Source organism: Akebia trifoliata, chromosome 10, assembly GCF_017979445.1.
Source record: "Akebia trifoliata isolate Shusen 1 chromosome 10, ASM1797944v1, whole genome shotgun sequence".
In the NCBI taxonomy this organism is placed as follows: domain Eukaryota; kingdom Viridiplantae; phylum Streptophyta; class Magnoliopsida; order Ranunculales; family Lardizabalaceae; genus Akebia; species Akebia trifoliata.
In genome coordinates, this window is record NC_141384.1 from 5,444,870 (window position 1) to 5,463,342 (window position 18,473).

At 34.6% G+C, this 18,473-nt stretch overlaps 1 protein-coding gene across 2 annotated transcripts; it reads left to right on the forward strand.

The window, feature by feature from the left end:
* The first annotated feature begins 247 nt into the window (after window positions 1-247).
* Window positions 248-18,044, forward strand: HPT1 (homogentisate phytyltransferase 1). Of its 2 annotated transcripts, XM_086455476.1 has the most exons (14): window positions 289-405; window positions 3,056-3,170; window positions 5,074-5,121; window positions 8,926-9,215; window positions 9,737-9,820; window positions 9,908-9,982; window positions 10,301-10,384; window positions 11,639-11,728; window positions 14,939-15,040; window positions 16,136-16,231; window positions 16,399-16,470; window positions 17,006-17,101; window positions 17,423-17,527; window positions 17,822-18,044. In XM_086455476.1, exons 4-14 carry the CDS (start codon window positions 9,084-9,086, stop codon window positions 17,861-17,863), a joined length of 978 nt encoding a protein of 325 aa, XP_086311602.1. In that variant the 5' UTR covers window positions 289-405; window positions 3,056-3,170; window positions 5,074-5,121; window positions 8,926-9,083; the 3' UTR covers window positions 17,864-18,044. The 2 variants fall into 2 exon arrangements, with proteins under 2 accessions (XP_086311601.1, XP_086311602.1); XM_086455475.1 differs by lacking the exon at window positions 3,056-3,170 and having other exon boundaries at window positions 248-405.
* Window positions 18,045-18,473: the final 429 nt, after the last annotated feature.

Below are 18,473 nucleotides of genomic sequence, written 5' to 3' on the forward strand. Positions count from 1 at the left end.
TGAATGAGATCTTGGGAATGATTAAAACTCAGGGATTAATTAGAAAGAAATCCCTCCATCAATGTCCTTTTAAGTAATTTTTCCTATTTTTTCCTTAAACCCTATATTACTATAACAATAAACACCAAGGACAACAATTTTTTTTTCTTCTTTTCAAATTGAAGAGAAGGGCATTTAAGTTATTTTATTAATTAGAAGACCATGGTCAAGGGTTATATCTTAAATATTCACCAAAACCCGGCCTTTTCTCCTGAATGCTGAATTTTCATGAGCTAATGATTCTAAAGCTCATGAACTGTTTGTCAAATTGAAAGCAAATGGATTCTCTACTTCTGGGGCCATTTTCTAAGCCTTCATTACGCCTTCCATGTCCTGTTCCCGCCAATTTATCTACACTTACAAAAGGTAAGGGTTTGGAAATCTCAGCAGAACTGAATCTATTCAACTTCATTTGATATGGCTACCTTTTCTTTTTTTTCTTGATTAAGTAATTTCATTTCATGGGTATCTCACTATCTCTTACTTTAATCTCAGATTTGTTGTTTTTGGTTGTTTGAACTATGTGAAAATCACTCTATCTGACTTTATAACATGTGGGTATCTACTATTTCTTTCCAAGTTCATGCTTTTGGGTGTTTAAATTTAGGGTGTGTTTGGACTTTGGAAGCGGTAGTTAGTTGGATTTGGAGTTGGTGGAGTTCATTCTACCTCCTTAAATGAACTCCAGTGTTTGGTTTCCTGTAGGAATTCAGTTGATGAATTGTTCACATTTGACTGAGATCCAATATGGCTTCTCTATTACTTTGGAAAATATTGTCTTAGTCAACAAAATGCAACCGAGTCAGCTGGGTTCATGATTTTAAAACTCGTTTTGACATCTCGTCTCGTCCGTGAACGAGACCGAGTCGTCGCGGAAGTTTTCCGATACGTTTGGGACGTCTCGTTCAACAATGAGAAAAATGAACGTGGGTTTTAAATCTCGTCTGATATATTGACTTGTCCATCCGTCTCGTTGCTGGACGATACCGAGACGACTCGGGTGTTATGTCTCATCATGGTTTTAAAACTTGTCCGAGACCGAGATGTATCACCTGAGTTAACTTAGTATCGGAGCTGAACGAGACCAACTCACAAGGTCACTTTTTTAACCGAGATTTAGGACTCACGCTCAATTTTTTGATTTTTTGAACGAGTTGTCTCAAACGTATCAGAAAACTCATCCAAGACGACTCGGTATCGGTCCTGGACGATATGAGACGCGAAACCGGGTTTTAAAACCATGCGTCTCGGTCTTGGACGAGTTTTGAAACCATGGCTGGGTTTTATATATTTTGATAAAATAATTAATTTTTGATAATTTAAATATTTATTATCTTAAATAATATAATTTTGTCATATCCATATCCAAATTCCGAATTTTTATTTGGATCTTTATCGGAAGCCGTCTTGGATCTTATTAGCCAAAACCATATCTGAACCATATTGATTATACAATTCTGGATTCGGATCCGACCCCGACCGAATTACTTGATTGGGTTCAGATAATTTTGGATTGTTCAACATTTTTTTTTGGTTATATATATATATATATATTTCTGTTTTTTATATTATTATATTTTACTATTATAATTTATTTATTTTCTAAGAATTCTTATTATATTAAAGTAGTAGATAAAAGATATTTTGAAAAGTAAAAAAAATAATTTTCAAAACAATATATCTTTCGGATCTAGGCGGATATAGGGATGGATCCATATGTGGCCTGGATTCGACTCGGGTTAAGGGACATCAACCCATATTTGACCAATATTTTTATTCGGATCTACTCCAATGGTCCAAACCTGCTAAATTCGGATTTGAATCACTCAAATTTCAAATAAAATCCGACCTATTTTATGCCCTATTCTAGGCACCTTATTTTATTAAAAAATTATAATTATTTAAATAGGAATCTAGATTATAAATAATGTAAAGTGAGTTGAATGATTTATATACTAGATGACTCAGGTGAGTCAACTCGATTTTTATGATTACATATTTTTGCTTGGAGTTGTAAATCCCACCCACATAGGTGGGAGTTGTAACTCCTTTAAAAATGGGACTTGAGGACCTTCTTGGAGTTGCAACTCCCTGGAATCGGTGAACCAAACAACCAATTAGAATTTTAAGGTGGGAGTTGTAACTCCCAACTCCCACGAACTACCATTTCCAAACACACCCTTTTTTCCTTCCCATAACAAAAGCATGGGGAAGGTCTTAGTCTCTTTGATTTTTGTTGTGTTGCACATAGAAGGTAGTAGTATTGGATTCGTTGGAAATCCCAGGAGCAGGAGTTGTGGATGCTTCCAAAACACTTAGCATGAAAGAGTGTGTTACTGTTGTAGGCCTAACAGATAAGGAGTATATTCTGGTATGACCCACTAATAAAATGTGGCCACAATGGCCTGCTCAGCTTCTTCTTATGCATGATAACGTTAAGAAAGAAAAAACAGGATCAAAACAGAGAGCAAAAATAAAAGAGTTTTATAAGAATGCAAATGCTAAGACATAATTTATTAAAATACTGTAGTAGATACTCTCTTATTTTGATAAAATGAAGATTTTTATCTTTGGAAAAGAAGACAATACTATACGTTAATGAAAATGTCTAATGACTTCATATAGTGTCAACATATTTGGAGTATAATAAACAAAATGACTAAATCTTGAACTCATACGATTTTCTATACTAAAAATGCATAGTTTGCATAACACTACTTGGTGCAAAGTTCATAATGAGGCCATATGCCTTATATCAATTTTCATAAACTCATTAGAAATGACCCTCTTCTACATGAGTCTATCAGAGTGCTTTTGCATTTATAAAACCCACTGAAGATGAGTTATAATATTCATTAAGAGTTTAAAAACTCATCCCCGTAATTGCTATTGAATCTTGTCCTTAAAACTGCATCTCAGGGATGGACTAGGAGATCCCCAATTGCATGATCCATAATCAATAGCTTTGTGATTTGTCTCCCCTTTGGACTTATTTCTTGGGCTTTTCTGTCTTTAGGTAGGGCATCCATCACAGTTGATTCATCTACCAATGGGCTTCGGATGATCCATACTTTTTCTCTTACCAGGGAATTAGTCAAAGTGTCGACAAGATATCTCTTACGAAATCAATGGTTCTGATACTTTAACTATAAGTTATCTAACAATACTTTTACTTACGAAGAATCTGTCACGACAATACTATTACAATGTATAAGAATCACATGAGTTGTTGTATCCTAGAGAAGTATATGTCAAAAGACCACGTAACTTGGGCTTAACTCAATCTCCATAGTTGACTGAGCATTGGATTTCTAAGTAATGGAGAATCTGTCTTTGATACCGTGTTAACCAACCAGCTACTCCAAAAGACTGGTCTGTTGGAGAGGGTGAAAACTATGAATATAAGAGGGTCATGGGACTTCACTGGGGCATGACACACCTGAGACTTGAGGAAAATAGACACTCAGCACCCCCCTTCACCCGTAAGGGTGGAAAGAATTGAACCCTTGACCTAGACGAACTTAGCGCTATGATACCATGTAAAATAAATAATGAAGAGTAACTGATGCTTTCTTTTTCCTATTGATGAAGTATTTATACAGGGGTAAGTAAAACTAAATACCTTGATAACAGGGATGGATAAGTATAACCAGAAATCTCTTGATAACAGGGTTGATAAGGATAAAAAAATCTCTTGATGACAGATAAGCAAAAATCAGATTCGGTTCTCCAATACTAAGAGCCTCTCTCTAACCACCAATGTTAAACATAAAATCACTGATGGCCATAGAATCATCCGCAAGAGTGTTCCAATCAGTGTCATTGTATACCTTAAGAACAATGAGAAACCTCTGATGATGAATGACTGAGTTTAAAGGTCTCAGCAAGTGTATCATTATGATTTTTGACAATCTAAGGCTCTATACTAAGTCTACTTCTATATCTACATAGTACTCTTACTGCATATGCCTTGTCAGGTTTATTATAGTGTGGCCATGTACCATGCCTAAGGCTACCAATTATGCTATTATATTCCTGTTGGTTCTTAGTTCTTACTGTCATCCTTATTTGGATGCAACCATATATTATGGTGAAAAGCAGTAGAAACGTACGTACAATTAACATAATTGTATTTATTCAATTTTTTCTCTTCATAGTGAGACTGTTCAAGAGAAATTCCTCTCGTAGTCCTACCGTATGATTATTTTGTACCTACGATTAAAATAATTGTATTTATTCAGTTTTTTCTCTACATTGTGAGACTGTTCAAGAGAAATTCCTCTCGTAGTCCTACTGTATGATTATTTTAGAGAGATTCTATTGCCACATCAACTTTTACTAATGCCACCCCAATTCATATGTAAATCACCAAATAATTGCATACATCTTGGTGTGGTGTTAGCAAAAGTTGGTGTGGCAATACCAGCTCTCTTATTTTATATCATTTCATTTCTTATGAAAACCTTTACACTTATCCAAAAAAAAAAGTAAATAAAAGAAAAAAAGAACAAGAAACAGCTAGGAAAGCTAACATTAGGAAATAATACATTGGTGTGAACTAGAAATATACCCAATACATGATATAATAGACGAAAGTCGATGGAGATAGAGAGTTTGGGCATCTACAACTACAACTAAGATCAATGACAGCACCAGTTGGAAGGATTGCTTTGGTGTGAGTTGAAGGCCCTTAAAACATTACGACTAAGGAAAACGATATGGATTCAACATATGAGAAAAGTTATAGCTCTCAATAGATTTGAACTGTGAAATAGGATTCATGTTGCCAACCCCAATATTTGGGATGAGGCTTTGATGATGATGATTATGATGGTTGAGGTTTAAACTTAGGGGAATTCAACCATGCGTCTTTATATTTTTGGGAATCGTTTATTCTTTTCAAATCTATGGGTGTCGATGTTTGAACTCTCTAATATCAAGTTTCTTATATTAGACAATATGTCTTATCTTTCTTTTGAAATTTATGGTTTTGGGTCTCGCTTTATCTAATATATCTTTTTTCTTGATTCATAGGTAGAAAGGGATTAAGGTGTGAAGTATTCAAAGAGGGCTGGTACTCAAGTAAGTTTGGAAGCTCTATTCATCTATTTGTGTTTGCCTTTTGTCTTACATTTTTATTTCCAATTAGGGTTTATCATTTTACTTTTAGTAAGTATAAGATTACATTAAGCAATCAAAACTCAAAATGAAAAGGAGAGGTTGAGAAGACCTAACGCAAAAGTCACAAACAATAGATAAAGGGAAAAGGAAAATACAAAGACACACTAGCTCTCTTAAGAGTTATTACCTCTCACCGAAATATTAAGTTCTCAATATATAGGTCCCAAAATTCTTTTATTTGTACTTAATAAAGTACATAAAAAAATTAAGATCTAGTGTTTCTTAACCTCATTTTATTAACTCAATTTAGTTCTTCTGAAGGTGTCACTTAGCTAAGTGGTAAAGGCTTGAGGAGAGTTGATCCCATTCCCTAAGTTCAAATCCCATTGAACCCATCTTCACCTCTATTAACCACTAATCTCTTGCTTGCTTAGCCAAAAAAAATAACCTTCGCAATGAAAGCCTTGTGGAAGCTATTACCATTTGCAATGACTTGTGGGCTATGGCTGAAGAGGAATAGGAGAGTTTTTAGAGGTGAAGAAGCGCATTTTCATGAGCTTGTGATCAACATTCTTGGGTTGCTGTTTTTTTGGAACAAATTAAGCCCCGACTTTAAAGGGGTTTTCTTTGACGATTTCATTTTTAGATGGGACTTGGATGTATGGTAGCTAGTTCGGGTTGGTCATTGATGATTTCATTTTTAGATGGGACTTGATGTATGGTAGCTAGCTCGGGTTGGTCATCTTGACTTGCCTTGCCTTTGTATCTTCTCTCTTTTCTCAATAAATTTTATATTTATCAAAATAATAAAATAAAATTAGTGCTTCTGAACCTTGTTTTATCAGTTTGGTTGTGAATTTACTTATTTATTTATTTATTATGAGAAACATTAGTATTGTTGAATGCTGAATGTATTAACTTTAGTAAAAATATGTGAGAAAACGAAATACGAAAGTTCACGGTAATCACGACCCTTGTTAGCAATTCAGAATATGGCAATAATTCGATATGGAAAAAATTCAAATTCTATTTGATTTTGAAGTGCAAAAATCTGGTCAAACATTCGCAAATCGGTAAATATGCGGCATATGATTTATGCACATATTATACTTCACTCTTCAAAAATCCGGAAACCCAAAATTTGCTAATATTCATTAATCATAAGTTTTTATTTTTTTATTGGCACAAGCTTTGTGAAAGTGAAATCCTTCCTAGCTTAGTAGGGGTAGTTGCACTCACTAAATTATTAGTAGAATAGAAACATGAAAACATGTTTGATGGTCAAAAGTCTTGACTCAAGACTTGATTAAAAAAGACTAAACAAGACATATATACGACAAGAGAGAGAGAGAGGACAGCTGGAGTGTACTTTATTAGGCGGTTTTTTGGGCTGAATTTTATAAGAATTCTTTAAACCCCGTTTATTACTTTTTATCACTAAAAACTTCTAATTTTTCCGGATGATTCAAAAATGTGGCCGTATAATTCTTTCAATTAAGAAAAAAAAAAAAAATTCACTCATTTTTAGCAAATAAAATGCCAAATTGCTAACAAGGGTCACAACAATATAGGTTTGGATGATGGTCAACTTCTCTAGTCTTAATTGGTAGTTTCGTAGTTCAAACATTGTTGCCTACTTTACTGTGCATACTATTAAAAGATTAAGGAATTGTAAAGATGCAATCCTTAATTGACTTTGAACTATGAATGCAACTAATCAAATCCTAGACATTAAAGTCTACAATGCAACAAAAAGGAGTATAACAAGGGCATGAAATGTAGTATAATGCAACAAAGATAACTTGAAGGGGAGCCTCAAGGTCGAACCTCAAGGATTGGGTTAGTGTTCTTAAACTAGGGCTACTACAAACAAAGAAGAAAGAAGAAAAGGAAAAAGGAAGTGTATAAGTGTGTGATGGGGCGTAGGATGCAAGTGCTATAAATCTAAGTATGTTAGAGAAAAAGAAGGTAGAAATATTGTAGAGGAAAAACAATAAGGATGAGAGGTTAGGGCATAGAGATTCAATTCAAACCTTCCTCCTTTGTTCCATCTTAGATGCAATCAAGAAAGGTGGGGAGAGCTAGAGAGCTTCCCCACTCAAAATAATAAGACAATAAACTCAAATAAAAAATAAGATAAGAGGATAATTCCCACCAAGGTATTCTAATATTCAAATCCCAAAGTTTAGAGTAAACTAGAATATACATGATGTACGAATGTGAACCCTAAGCAGTAATCATGTTTGACATGAAAAATCAAAGAAGAATTACAATAGAACATACAAGATCATGGAATCTCCCTTTATATTCATTAATATTAAGTGTGCCAATCAATATGCATACTTAATATACAACATGAAAGTATTTACCATACAAAATGAAAAAAAAATGAAGAATAAATTCATGTACAAATAAGCTCCTCAAGTCATGATGGTGCACCCATACAATTCCTAAAGTGGGGAGGAAAGAGTCTCCTCCCTAAGTTTTAACAAGAAGTTTAGCCAAACATGCTTGAGCTAGTATGGAAAATGACAAAAATGGAGAAGAGGATGAAGGTGGAGAAGGGAGAGATTTATTTATTTCTAAAAAATGTGTTCTAGAGTTCCCTCCTAGGGATGAAAGAAAATAAGTAAATAAAAAAAAAGTAGAGAATTCAAAATGAAAGTCAAAAAGGGAATTTTCAAAGTGTGGCAAATTAGAGAGGATGGCAAAAAGAAAGGTAAGATAGAAGATCGAAATGGCTAATGACTTTGGGAAAAGAGTGCCAATGGGAATAGAGGAGAAATGGGTTGGTAAAATAGTGGGCTCTCATTGGGGTATTTTGAAATGGTTTTGGGGAGTGTGTTGATCTTCCAAGGTCATGTCACCCTCACCCATCTAGGGGTGTCTCAAGTAGAAATAGAATATCCTGTAACTCAAATAATATGCTTAATGGAAGGTTGTGATGCTTCCATCAAGCTCCATGATTGATCCAATGGCTAAAATAAGTCCAACAAGGAGAGATGGTGGGACAATATGGTCATCATCAAAGTATGCTATCTTCTACCTCCCATGTGTGACACATGTCTCCAAAAAATACCTTGGGTTGTGATGACGTGTAAGGAGAGTGGACCCATAGTCAAAATGGTGGATCCAAGCTGGGCAAGGGAGGCCCATCTAGCAGCCAGGTCCATTTCTATCAGGTGGTGGTGAGGTATTAGTGGGCATCCAGAAGACTGGCTTGGGGTGGATTTTTGACTTGGGTCTAATTGAAGTTTATTAACCCTCATCCTTATTCCTATTGGTTAGCACCTTAGGAGCGGTCTATGAGGAATCGTCTCGCTCACTATTCATGTCCTCCTAATTACTTCCTTAATTGATCCTTTAACACCTACAATTATCAGAAAATATGCTTAATGAGACGTTTGACCACTATGATCAAATCATTGGGTTTCATGTAAATCGAGATTTTTATGTGATCAAAGTTCGATAATACACTAAAAATATATGAGAAAAAGTCCAAAAAATGCGCATGATCAAAACCTTGGTGAATGCCACTTTCACAATGTATTGATTTTTACTGAATGATCATTTTGAATTTTTATGATGCTGGTATTCGATTTGCGTAGGTTGTGCATGTATTGGTGGGTAGATATCCTTATGGTCTAAAGTACGCCCCCCAAATGTCTGCTAAACACATTTTTCTTAGAAATCCATGTTTGATAATTTTTTCTTATGCCTGCCTTTATTACAATCTAACAGTGTTCCAACATCTGGCATTGATAGGTTTTGATGCACCGTATCAAATTTCAAACTGCAGCTCATCGAACATCCTAGAAAGATACCACTACCTTGGAAGGTTCCAAAGATCTCTTACGAATCATCATGTCAAAGGTGACAAAGAAAAATCCGCATTTTATAAGAGACCTGACAAGAAGGGTCTTATGAAAGCCACCTCTGGACACTCTTTTGAATCCGAGCCTGAATCTTGTAATCCCAAAAGCACATGGAAATCTATACAAACTTCTTTAGATGTTTTTTATCGATTTTCTCGGCCCCACACAGTTATCGGCACAGTTAAGTTCAATTTTGATAAGAAAGGCTCCTAAAAATGTCATGTTCTATCTGTGATTTCTGCCACTCTCCATTTGTTGATTTTATTTGTTAGTTAGAGTTATCTGGATCCCTGTTTGCGGTTTGTGGTTTGCCGCTCTTGAACAAACCCGGTTTGTCAAGGTAGTTCATGGCGGATATTTAATCATTTATGTTAATCTCATAAAAGGAGACACGGGTCAAGGGGGCATATCATCAGTTCAAAAACAATAGGGGTATCTTTAATATTGACCAAATCTTGGGATTTCGAATCAAAGGGTTCTCTCTAATATTGAGCAAACCATGGGGCATCTCTAAAATTCAATAAAATAAGGGGGTTCGTTAGGTTCGCTGTTTTGGATGAACCAAACCTTGAACTGGTTCGGTTTGTACCAGTTTGCAGTTCGCTACTCTATTAGTGAACCCGGTAACTTAGATCTGGATTATTCTTGTAGTTCTCCAATTCATGAAGAAATATAGGCTCACAAAAATTGTATTTAAGCAGGCACTGAGCATATTATCAGTTTCTCTACTTGCGGTCGAGAGGTGGTCAGATTTTTCTCCATTGTTCTTTACTGGATTATTGGAGGTAATGCTCCAAATGTTTTGATAATCTGAACTGTTCATTGGTTAATGTAGTTAAGTTGTTTATTTTTTACTTGTACTGTTTTTGCAGGCAATCGTTGCTGCACTGTTTATGAATATCTACATTGTTGGACTAAATCAATTATATGACATAGAGATAGACAAGGTAGCTCATTTAAAATGTTTTCTTGGGTTACTATAAGATCCTATTTACTACATTGTAGTCACATAAGAAGAAGAAATGAAAATCTTTGGCTTCCATTTGGTGCGGATACTGGTGGGTTTCCTATAGGTCCAAATCCCGCATATGGCTTGCATACCTTTATTTTCCTCAAAGAAGAGACTCCCCAAAATATATTTAGTTATTTCTTAAGAAAGTTTTGTTCAAGAATTTAATATTGGCTCATATCTTGCTTAATATCTTATAATTTTACATGTTTACTTTGACGACTTTGTTTAAATAAATAATGGGTTTTCATTTCAGGTTAACAAGCCATATCTTCCACTTGCATCTGGGGAATATTCTGTTAGAACGGGGATCATGATAGTTACATCCTTTGCGCTAATGGTATTTGATTGATCAGTTTGGGCTGAAACTAATTCTTGAATTACCATTGCTATTATTTTTCTTCGTTTGGCATATATAAGTCCTATCCCGTTCTAATTGGAATGATAAAGTATGTAGAGAATCTGAGTGTTTTGAATGGCTTATTATTATTATTATCATTATTATTTTCCTTTTAAAAAAAAAAAATTCTTTCTAAGCAAGCAAGGAAATGGATTGATATATAATCAAATTGTACAAAATACCAGGGGAATACCACTGATGGATTACAGATGAAAATCTGCAAAAGACTCAAAGAAAAAATTAGACACTTAAAAAATAGAATAAACCCTTTGATTTCTTCAAACCTAAAAGGCGATGAGACATTAGAATAACTATATCATTTTCTTCAAGCCCCTCAACTTTGTGCCTATTGGAGAGCTCAAATGAGTCCAAGACCTTGTCGTCCTTGATCTTCCCTTTTTTATCCAAGGGTGTTAGTGGGTGCTCGGTTACCCGATTATGTGATGTATTTGGAAGATTATTCTTTTTTGGGTCTACCATCATTAACCTGATTTTTTTTTTGGTTTTGCGTTGCCATTTTAGAGACCCATTAAGAGTCGGGGGTCTCTTTCAGGTACCTGTTGAGTACCCATAGGGTAAGTTGTGGATTTGTTTTACTTATAACTTATTCATAACTGCACTAGGTATTGTAAATATATATATATATATATATATATATATTATATATATATATATTAATCAATTAGGTAGAATCTAAAGAGAGTGTGGAGTCTTTTTTTTTTCCACCTATCTGCACATAAATGTCAATTCATATTCCCGAATCCTGACTCCTAAATCTCATCTACAAACAAAGACTACATACCCACCTTTCTAGTCAGTACTCCAAGAAGGCAAAAACACCATGATCAGAGTTTTGTGCCCCCTCCCTCCTAGTTTCTGGTTTGTCAAGCTTCACTCAATTGCACCTTATGCATATTATACCTTAAATTATAAGATATAATACTTTTCTCTCAAGTAGCACATTGAATAAATGGTTCTTTGTTCTTTTCTACAGAACATTTCAGTTTCAGCCGAGACTGAAATGAAATATTAATCCCGAATCATTGAATTTTTCCGGAATGTTGGACTGTCTCAGAATAATTTGCTCGAGATTGTTTTGGTTTTCATCCCAATGAAACATTGCATCAAGATGGGATTTTAAACCTTGGTTCCTTGTGTATAACTTTTTTTTTCCCTTATATTTTTCCTTTGCAGAGCTTTTGGCTTGGATGGATTGTTGGTTCTTGGCCATTATTTTGGGCACTTTTCATAAGCTTTATGCTTGGTACTGCATATTCCATCAACGTGAGTTTCATTTCCTTTCTTAGGGGTAATTTCTCATATATATATATATATATATATATATATATATATATATATATATATATATTACTGTTATTGTATTCTTTTTTCTCTTGATGGTTTACATAGTGTATTATTTCAACTATTGTACTAAAAATATGCAATCCATAATCTGTTTCCAAGAAATAGACAGAATTTTCTGAACCCATTTTTTTCGATTGATAGAGGGAAAAACACATCAAACAAGAAGGGAAAGTCGAGATGACTGACCCAATAACAAGAAAGAAAAGAAACAAAAAATAATGCGCAGAGCTAGGACTCTTATAAGTACAAACTCCATCCCAATGTCTGTGCCCATTTTATTGTGTCAAGACGAAAAATATGTTAATTTCACCGCATTTTATGAAGGAACAAGAATTCAACTGACAGAAAACTTCAGGACCATACTTTCCCTTCTTGATCTTCACATTTTTATTGTAGCTTCCAAAAAGAAACATCCCAGGAGTGTCTATATTACATGTCACCTGAAGCCTCTTTCCTCACTTCACTCTAAAACTCTCTATAGCTCCCACAATCTTGTTCTCAGTCCATGTTCTTTGAGTATATTGGTCAAACTCTAAACCATGGTTTAAAATGTCATATCGAAGGAATGTTTCAGTTTTTAAAAAAATTGATACCTGTTGAGTTTAGTCCCACATCGGACACAAATTGCCGTTACTCTCTCCTTATAGGCTCCTAGGCCTCTCCACTCATTGCCAATTGGTTTTGAGTTGTACCCCCAAATTTATCATGGTATCAGAGCGGGCCTTTCTCTCCTCCACATCACCCAATTCATATCCCCACGTGCTTTTGGCCCAGTCCGGCCCACACGTGCGGGGGGTGTTGAGTTTAGTCCCACATCGGACACTCATTACATTGTCTCTCTCCTTCTAAGCTTCTGGGCCTCTCCACTCATTGCCAATTGGTTTTGAGCTGGACCCCCAAATTTATCAAAACCGTGTTGGCTGATATAATCCGATACATTCCTGAAACATTTGATGTTTGATGTTCAATGTTTTGTATTGGCTGATGTATTACGATAATTTGAACCATGCTCTAGACCTTGAACATTGAAGATTTAAACTTGCATTACATGTAGAATGTAATGGTTGATCCGTGACTTTAGGGGTTTGCAACTCAAGAAGGTAATTTCGCTTAGGAATTACCCCCCCCCCCAACATTTATGGTAGGTTTAAGTTGTATATGTGTAAATTATTTAGACTTAGGATGGATTTACACACTAAATACTAGAAACATTTGAAAATGGTATTGTATCTGTGTCAAATACATCATTTTTAAGTATAAATGCCATATATAGTGTGCCAATCTCATGTCCTTGTTGTATCAGGCAATGTACGCACAAAAAAGATGTGCTAAATCTTGGAATATTGGGATGAAAACAGGGGAAAAAATAGGAAAATCTCAATGATTTTCATTTTTTTTCTGTGTCATCTCTAAATGCCAAGGCTTGATGGAATTATGTATAGTTAAGTTAAATAATAATTATATATATATATGATTACAGTCATGTTGCACTCTTTCTCACTGGTATCGACATTGGCCTTGGTTGTAAATGCGCCCAGGCCTTCGCAATCGATTTTCCTTTGGTTTATCTCCTGCTATTCCTAATTTCCTTGAATGTATCATTTATGATTTTTGTCTTCCTAGTCTTATTACTCACCCATGTCAACATCCTCTTCCCAATTATGCCTATTCTATTAATATATATATATAGGGGGCGGTTCAAGGGCCATATGAGAAAACATATGAAAAAACTTTCGTTTTTCAAAATAAGAGTTAGAGGTTTTGGATTGAGCTGATTTTTTGCAAGGATGGTCACTATGATGAAAAGATCATCCTCACAAAAAATCAGCTCAATCAGAAACTTCTAAATCCATCAAAAGTGATTTACAAATTAGTGATAAAAATTGGTAAAAAATCGACGGTCCACATTCTAAATCACTTTTAATGGGGTTAGAAGTTTCAGATTGGGCTGATTTTTTTTTTTTGGATGATCTTCCCATCATAGAGATCATCCTCACAAAAAATCAGCTCAATCCAAAATTTCTAACCCATATTTTAAAATTTTATTAAAAACGAAAGTTTTTACATATGTTTTCTCATATGGCCCTTGAACCTGACCCATATATATATATATGTATATATATATATATATATTTGCTAATCTGCTTATTCTATTAATATGCTATTTCTTGATGGCCCAACATTCATCTCCTTAAAGCATAGTGTTGGAAAAAGTCCAAACTTTAACCTTGGGATAGAAAATTAATTGAAGATAATGAACAAGAAAGAGAAGTTAACCAAAACACATGAATTTATGTGGAAAACCCTAAATCAAGGAAAAAACCAAGGAAACACAATGATTAAACTATGCTCCAAGGCCCAAAAAGAACTAATCTTTCTCTCGCAAAAAAACTACTATAAATCTCCCTAGCGAATTAGGGTTAACAACTTGTTGACTAGTACCATTAGGCTCTACAAACCATGACACATAGCTGGTCTAGAAAGTGGAATAACATCCTGCTTTGACAGTAGTATGGAGTTGATATTTTTTGTAGGTATTGAGTGCCTTAAATTTGTTGCATTCGTGCGTCTAATGTTACAAGCTATTGACCATAATTGTATGCTACTATGCAAACACATTTTTGTGAGAATTTGTTTCGATGGTCAAACAAGAAGCTCAATTGCTTATGAAACGTTATGGTTTTGACCTGATATCAAGGTTTAAAATTTTATCTCAAGGCAATGTTTCGATCATGAGAAAAACCGACTGTCTCAACCAAACATTCTGAGATGGTATGGTACTTAAAACCATATATTTTTTCCACAAAATCATAAATGGATAAAATAGTCTAATGGTAACTCAAGAAGCTAAAATATAACAGGTGTCACAAGCTACAAAACTAATATTCTTGAAGCATTGTATATGTTCTTGAAGATTTAATGATACCCAAAGATGAAGTCCATTTTAATACATTTTAAGTGTACAATTTATTAAAATATCAAATATACTAAGCAATCATACTCGTAAAAATGAGAAATATTTTTCTAATTACTTTAATGGTCAATAGTTGAAAATTTGGTTCTACATTATAACATATTCAGTAAAGCAGATATACCATTATTAAGATGGTCAACTTTGTATTGTTTCAGTTACCATTATTGAGATGGAAGAGATTTGCTTTAGTTGCAGCAATGTGTATCCTGGCTGTTCGAGCTGTGATTGTTCAACTTGCATTTTTTCTACACATGCAGGTTTGCTTCCATGTGACCCCTATAGTTCTCTTTCCTTATAAGATACATGTTTCAGAGATTTAGTTTCATTTCATGTAATGTATTTACTCTCAGAAGTCAAGAGAAACATCAGACAGTCCCCATACTACAAACCTAGTGGTAGATATTTCTCAAATGATGCATATTCTTATCAACTGGACCATGCAATCAGTAGCTTGGTTTAAATTATCGTATCGAAGGAATGTTTTGGTCAAGGAAAACTGATACCATATTGGCTGATACATTCCAATACAATCTGATACATTTCCGAAACATTCAATCTTTTGGGGTCAATGTTTCGTATCAGTTATGGCTGATACATTCTGATATTTTGAACCATGATCAATGGACCTGACATGTGATAGGTCTAAAAATCAGCTTGATAAGATGATGTATAACCATCCAATAGATGTATTTTTTGGTTTTTGTTAACAAGTGCCCTAAGGGCACACGTTAAAGTGCATTGAATACACCTCGCGAACTGATTTTTTGTACCAAAACTGCCCTAGAAAAAATCTTACCAAAAATACGCTCAAATGCTTGTTTCCAAGGTGTATTTAATGCACTTTAACGTGTTCCGTTAGGGCACATTTTAACAAAACCCATATTATATATTTTTTTTCAATCTTTTGGGGTCAATGTTTCGTATCAGTTATGGCTGATACATTCTGATATTTTGAACCATGATCAATGGACCTCACATGTGATAGGTCTAAAAATCAGCTTGATAAGATGATGTATAACCATCCAATAGATGTATTTTTTGGTTTTTGTTAACAAGTGCCCTAAGGACACACGTTTAAGTGCATTGAATACACCTTGCGAACTGATTTTTTGTACCAAAACTGCCCTAGAAAAAATCTTACCAAAAATACGCTCAAATGCTTATTTCCAAGGTGTATTTAATGCACTTTAACGTGTTCCGTTAGGGCACATTTTAACAAAACCCATATTATATTTTTTTTTCTGTTATTGATTGAATGGTACATCCTATTGCGCTCTCGTTTTGGTCCCTCATATATCTGTCATTTTCTTTATTTTTAGTATTTTATGATCTCATGTAATTTTTTTTTCCAGACATTTGTTTATAGAAGACCCGTCTTGTTTACAAGGCCAGTTATATTTGCAACTGCATTCATGAGCTTCTTCTCAGTTGTTATTGCTTTATTCAAGGTAAAGCTCTAAACTTTTCCTATCTATTGTAGTTCATATTTAGTTTCTACTGACCTGTTGTGTGGGATACACCTAGTTTATGATTAATTCTATTTTAAATCATGTCTTCTGAGCTTTAACTATCTATAAGTAGTTTATATTCAGCTTCTACTGGATTGTTGTTGTAGGACATACCTGACATTGATGGAGACAAGATCTTTGGCATCCATTCATACAGCGTACGACTTGGTCAAAAGCGGGTCAGTCAACAAAAATCACCTCTGCTTTTAATATAGCTCTTCTATTTTCACACCAACTTTTACTAATGGCACCCCAAGATGTATGCTAATTCTTTGGCGATTTACATATAAAGCCGCTATGGGCACCCCAACTTTTACTTATTACAGAATAAGTAAAAGTTCGGGTGCCAATAGAAGTGCTCTCATACCTTTTTTTTTTTTTTTTTCGGTTTTTCGATTTTATATGAACCTAATCATAATTTTAAACATCTATTGGATTGTTTAAAATAGTGTTATAATGTTTTGTAATGTTGAGATTATAATTTGAGCCAAATCTTTGTAACGTTTGAAGAGTATGTTTTAATCTTTAATTCGGGGGTGATTAATAATTTAAGAAATTGTGGTGTAATTAGTAAAAGTCGGGGAGCTAATATCGGCTCTCTTGGCATATGAATTGGGTGTGCCATTAGTGAAGTTTGGTGTGGCAATAGAACCAATCTTTTAATAAGGTATTGACTTTTTTTTCTTTGATCATTTCCAAATTATGATCAAACAGGTATTTTGGATTTGTATATCCCTCCTTGAGATGGCGTACACCGTCGCATTGTTGGTTGGAGCATCTTCTCCGCTCCTTTGGAGCAAACTCATAACGGTAATGTGTCGGACTTCTCTATAACTTACTAGATAAGCACGCTTGGGGTTGAAGTCAACCAAATTGATCGGAAACTCATTTGAGTCTAGACTAGATCAAGATTTGAGTTAAGACTTATGTTGTCAACTCAAAAACTTGATCATCTCTAGTCTGTTTGTGTTGATAAATCTCTTGAATCTTTGTTTATCATTTTCTTCGAGTGTCTTGCGTCTTTGCTTTTAAATTCATCGGGCTCGAACTTGGATGGTTAGATCAAGTCAAATTTATAAAGTTTTGAACAATTATTATGTCTGTAATATGATATTCTTTGCCTTGCTATAGGTTTCGGGTCATGTCATTTTGGCTTCTATTCTTTGGTACCGTGCCAAATCCGTCGATCTCAAGAGCAAAGCTGCAATAACATCCTTCTACATGTTTATTTGGAAGGTAACCCATGATCTTGTTGGCCGATTTAATAATTATTGCTGCACGAATAACGTGTCCTCTACTTAGTTCAGCAAGTAAACCCGGGATCTAAGTCAAGAATTCTCGACTTGGGCTTTACTTTCTAGGAAACCATATCGCATTAGTCTATAAACAACGACAATTGATTTTTTAATTTTATTCTACCATAATTCTTTTCACCATCGCCAAAGCCTTATAAAAATTTGGTGTGAGCCGAATGAAATTTGTTCCTCTATTCAATTCTGTCTAAAATCATGTTTATTTATTCTCTTGCAGCTTTTCTATGCCGAGTACTTGCTTATTCCACTCGTAAGATGAACGATCGCTTGCAGTATATAATATATCTGTGAACGAAAACCGGGAAGATTCATGCTTTGTGCCCTTAGGTTTTTTTTCAAATAATGCGTGCAACCTCATTTGATTTTTTGAACTCTTTTTCATTATTTTTCTCAATCTCATATATTACATAATGGGTTATGAATTTAGGCCCATGGATGAACACCTCTGCTCAGGCCCATGTTGTCGTGGTCTTTAATTTTGGACTTTTAACCTCTGAAGAAGTGAAGCCCATTGAAGTCAAAGTCCAACCTGAATACCCCTACTAACAATGAAATTTCCCCCTTTTGAAGTAAACCCCAGCTAACCCATCAGAGTCCTGGCTTGGTTATTACCCCCCATGTGCACCCTTAATTAGGGCTGTCAATGGATCCAATTTGGATTGGATTGGGGTTGATTTGGTACCAATCCAATAAGGATTGGATTGATCCGATAAGCATTGGATCGGTTTTTTATTTATTTATCAGATCTCAATATTAGGATCCAAACTCATTTTAGTAATGATTGGATCCAGATCGAGCCACACTAATTCGATATACAAAATCTAACTAAACATATCATATATTTTTAAAAAATATAATTGGATTTATTG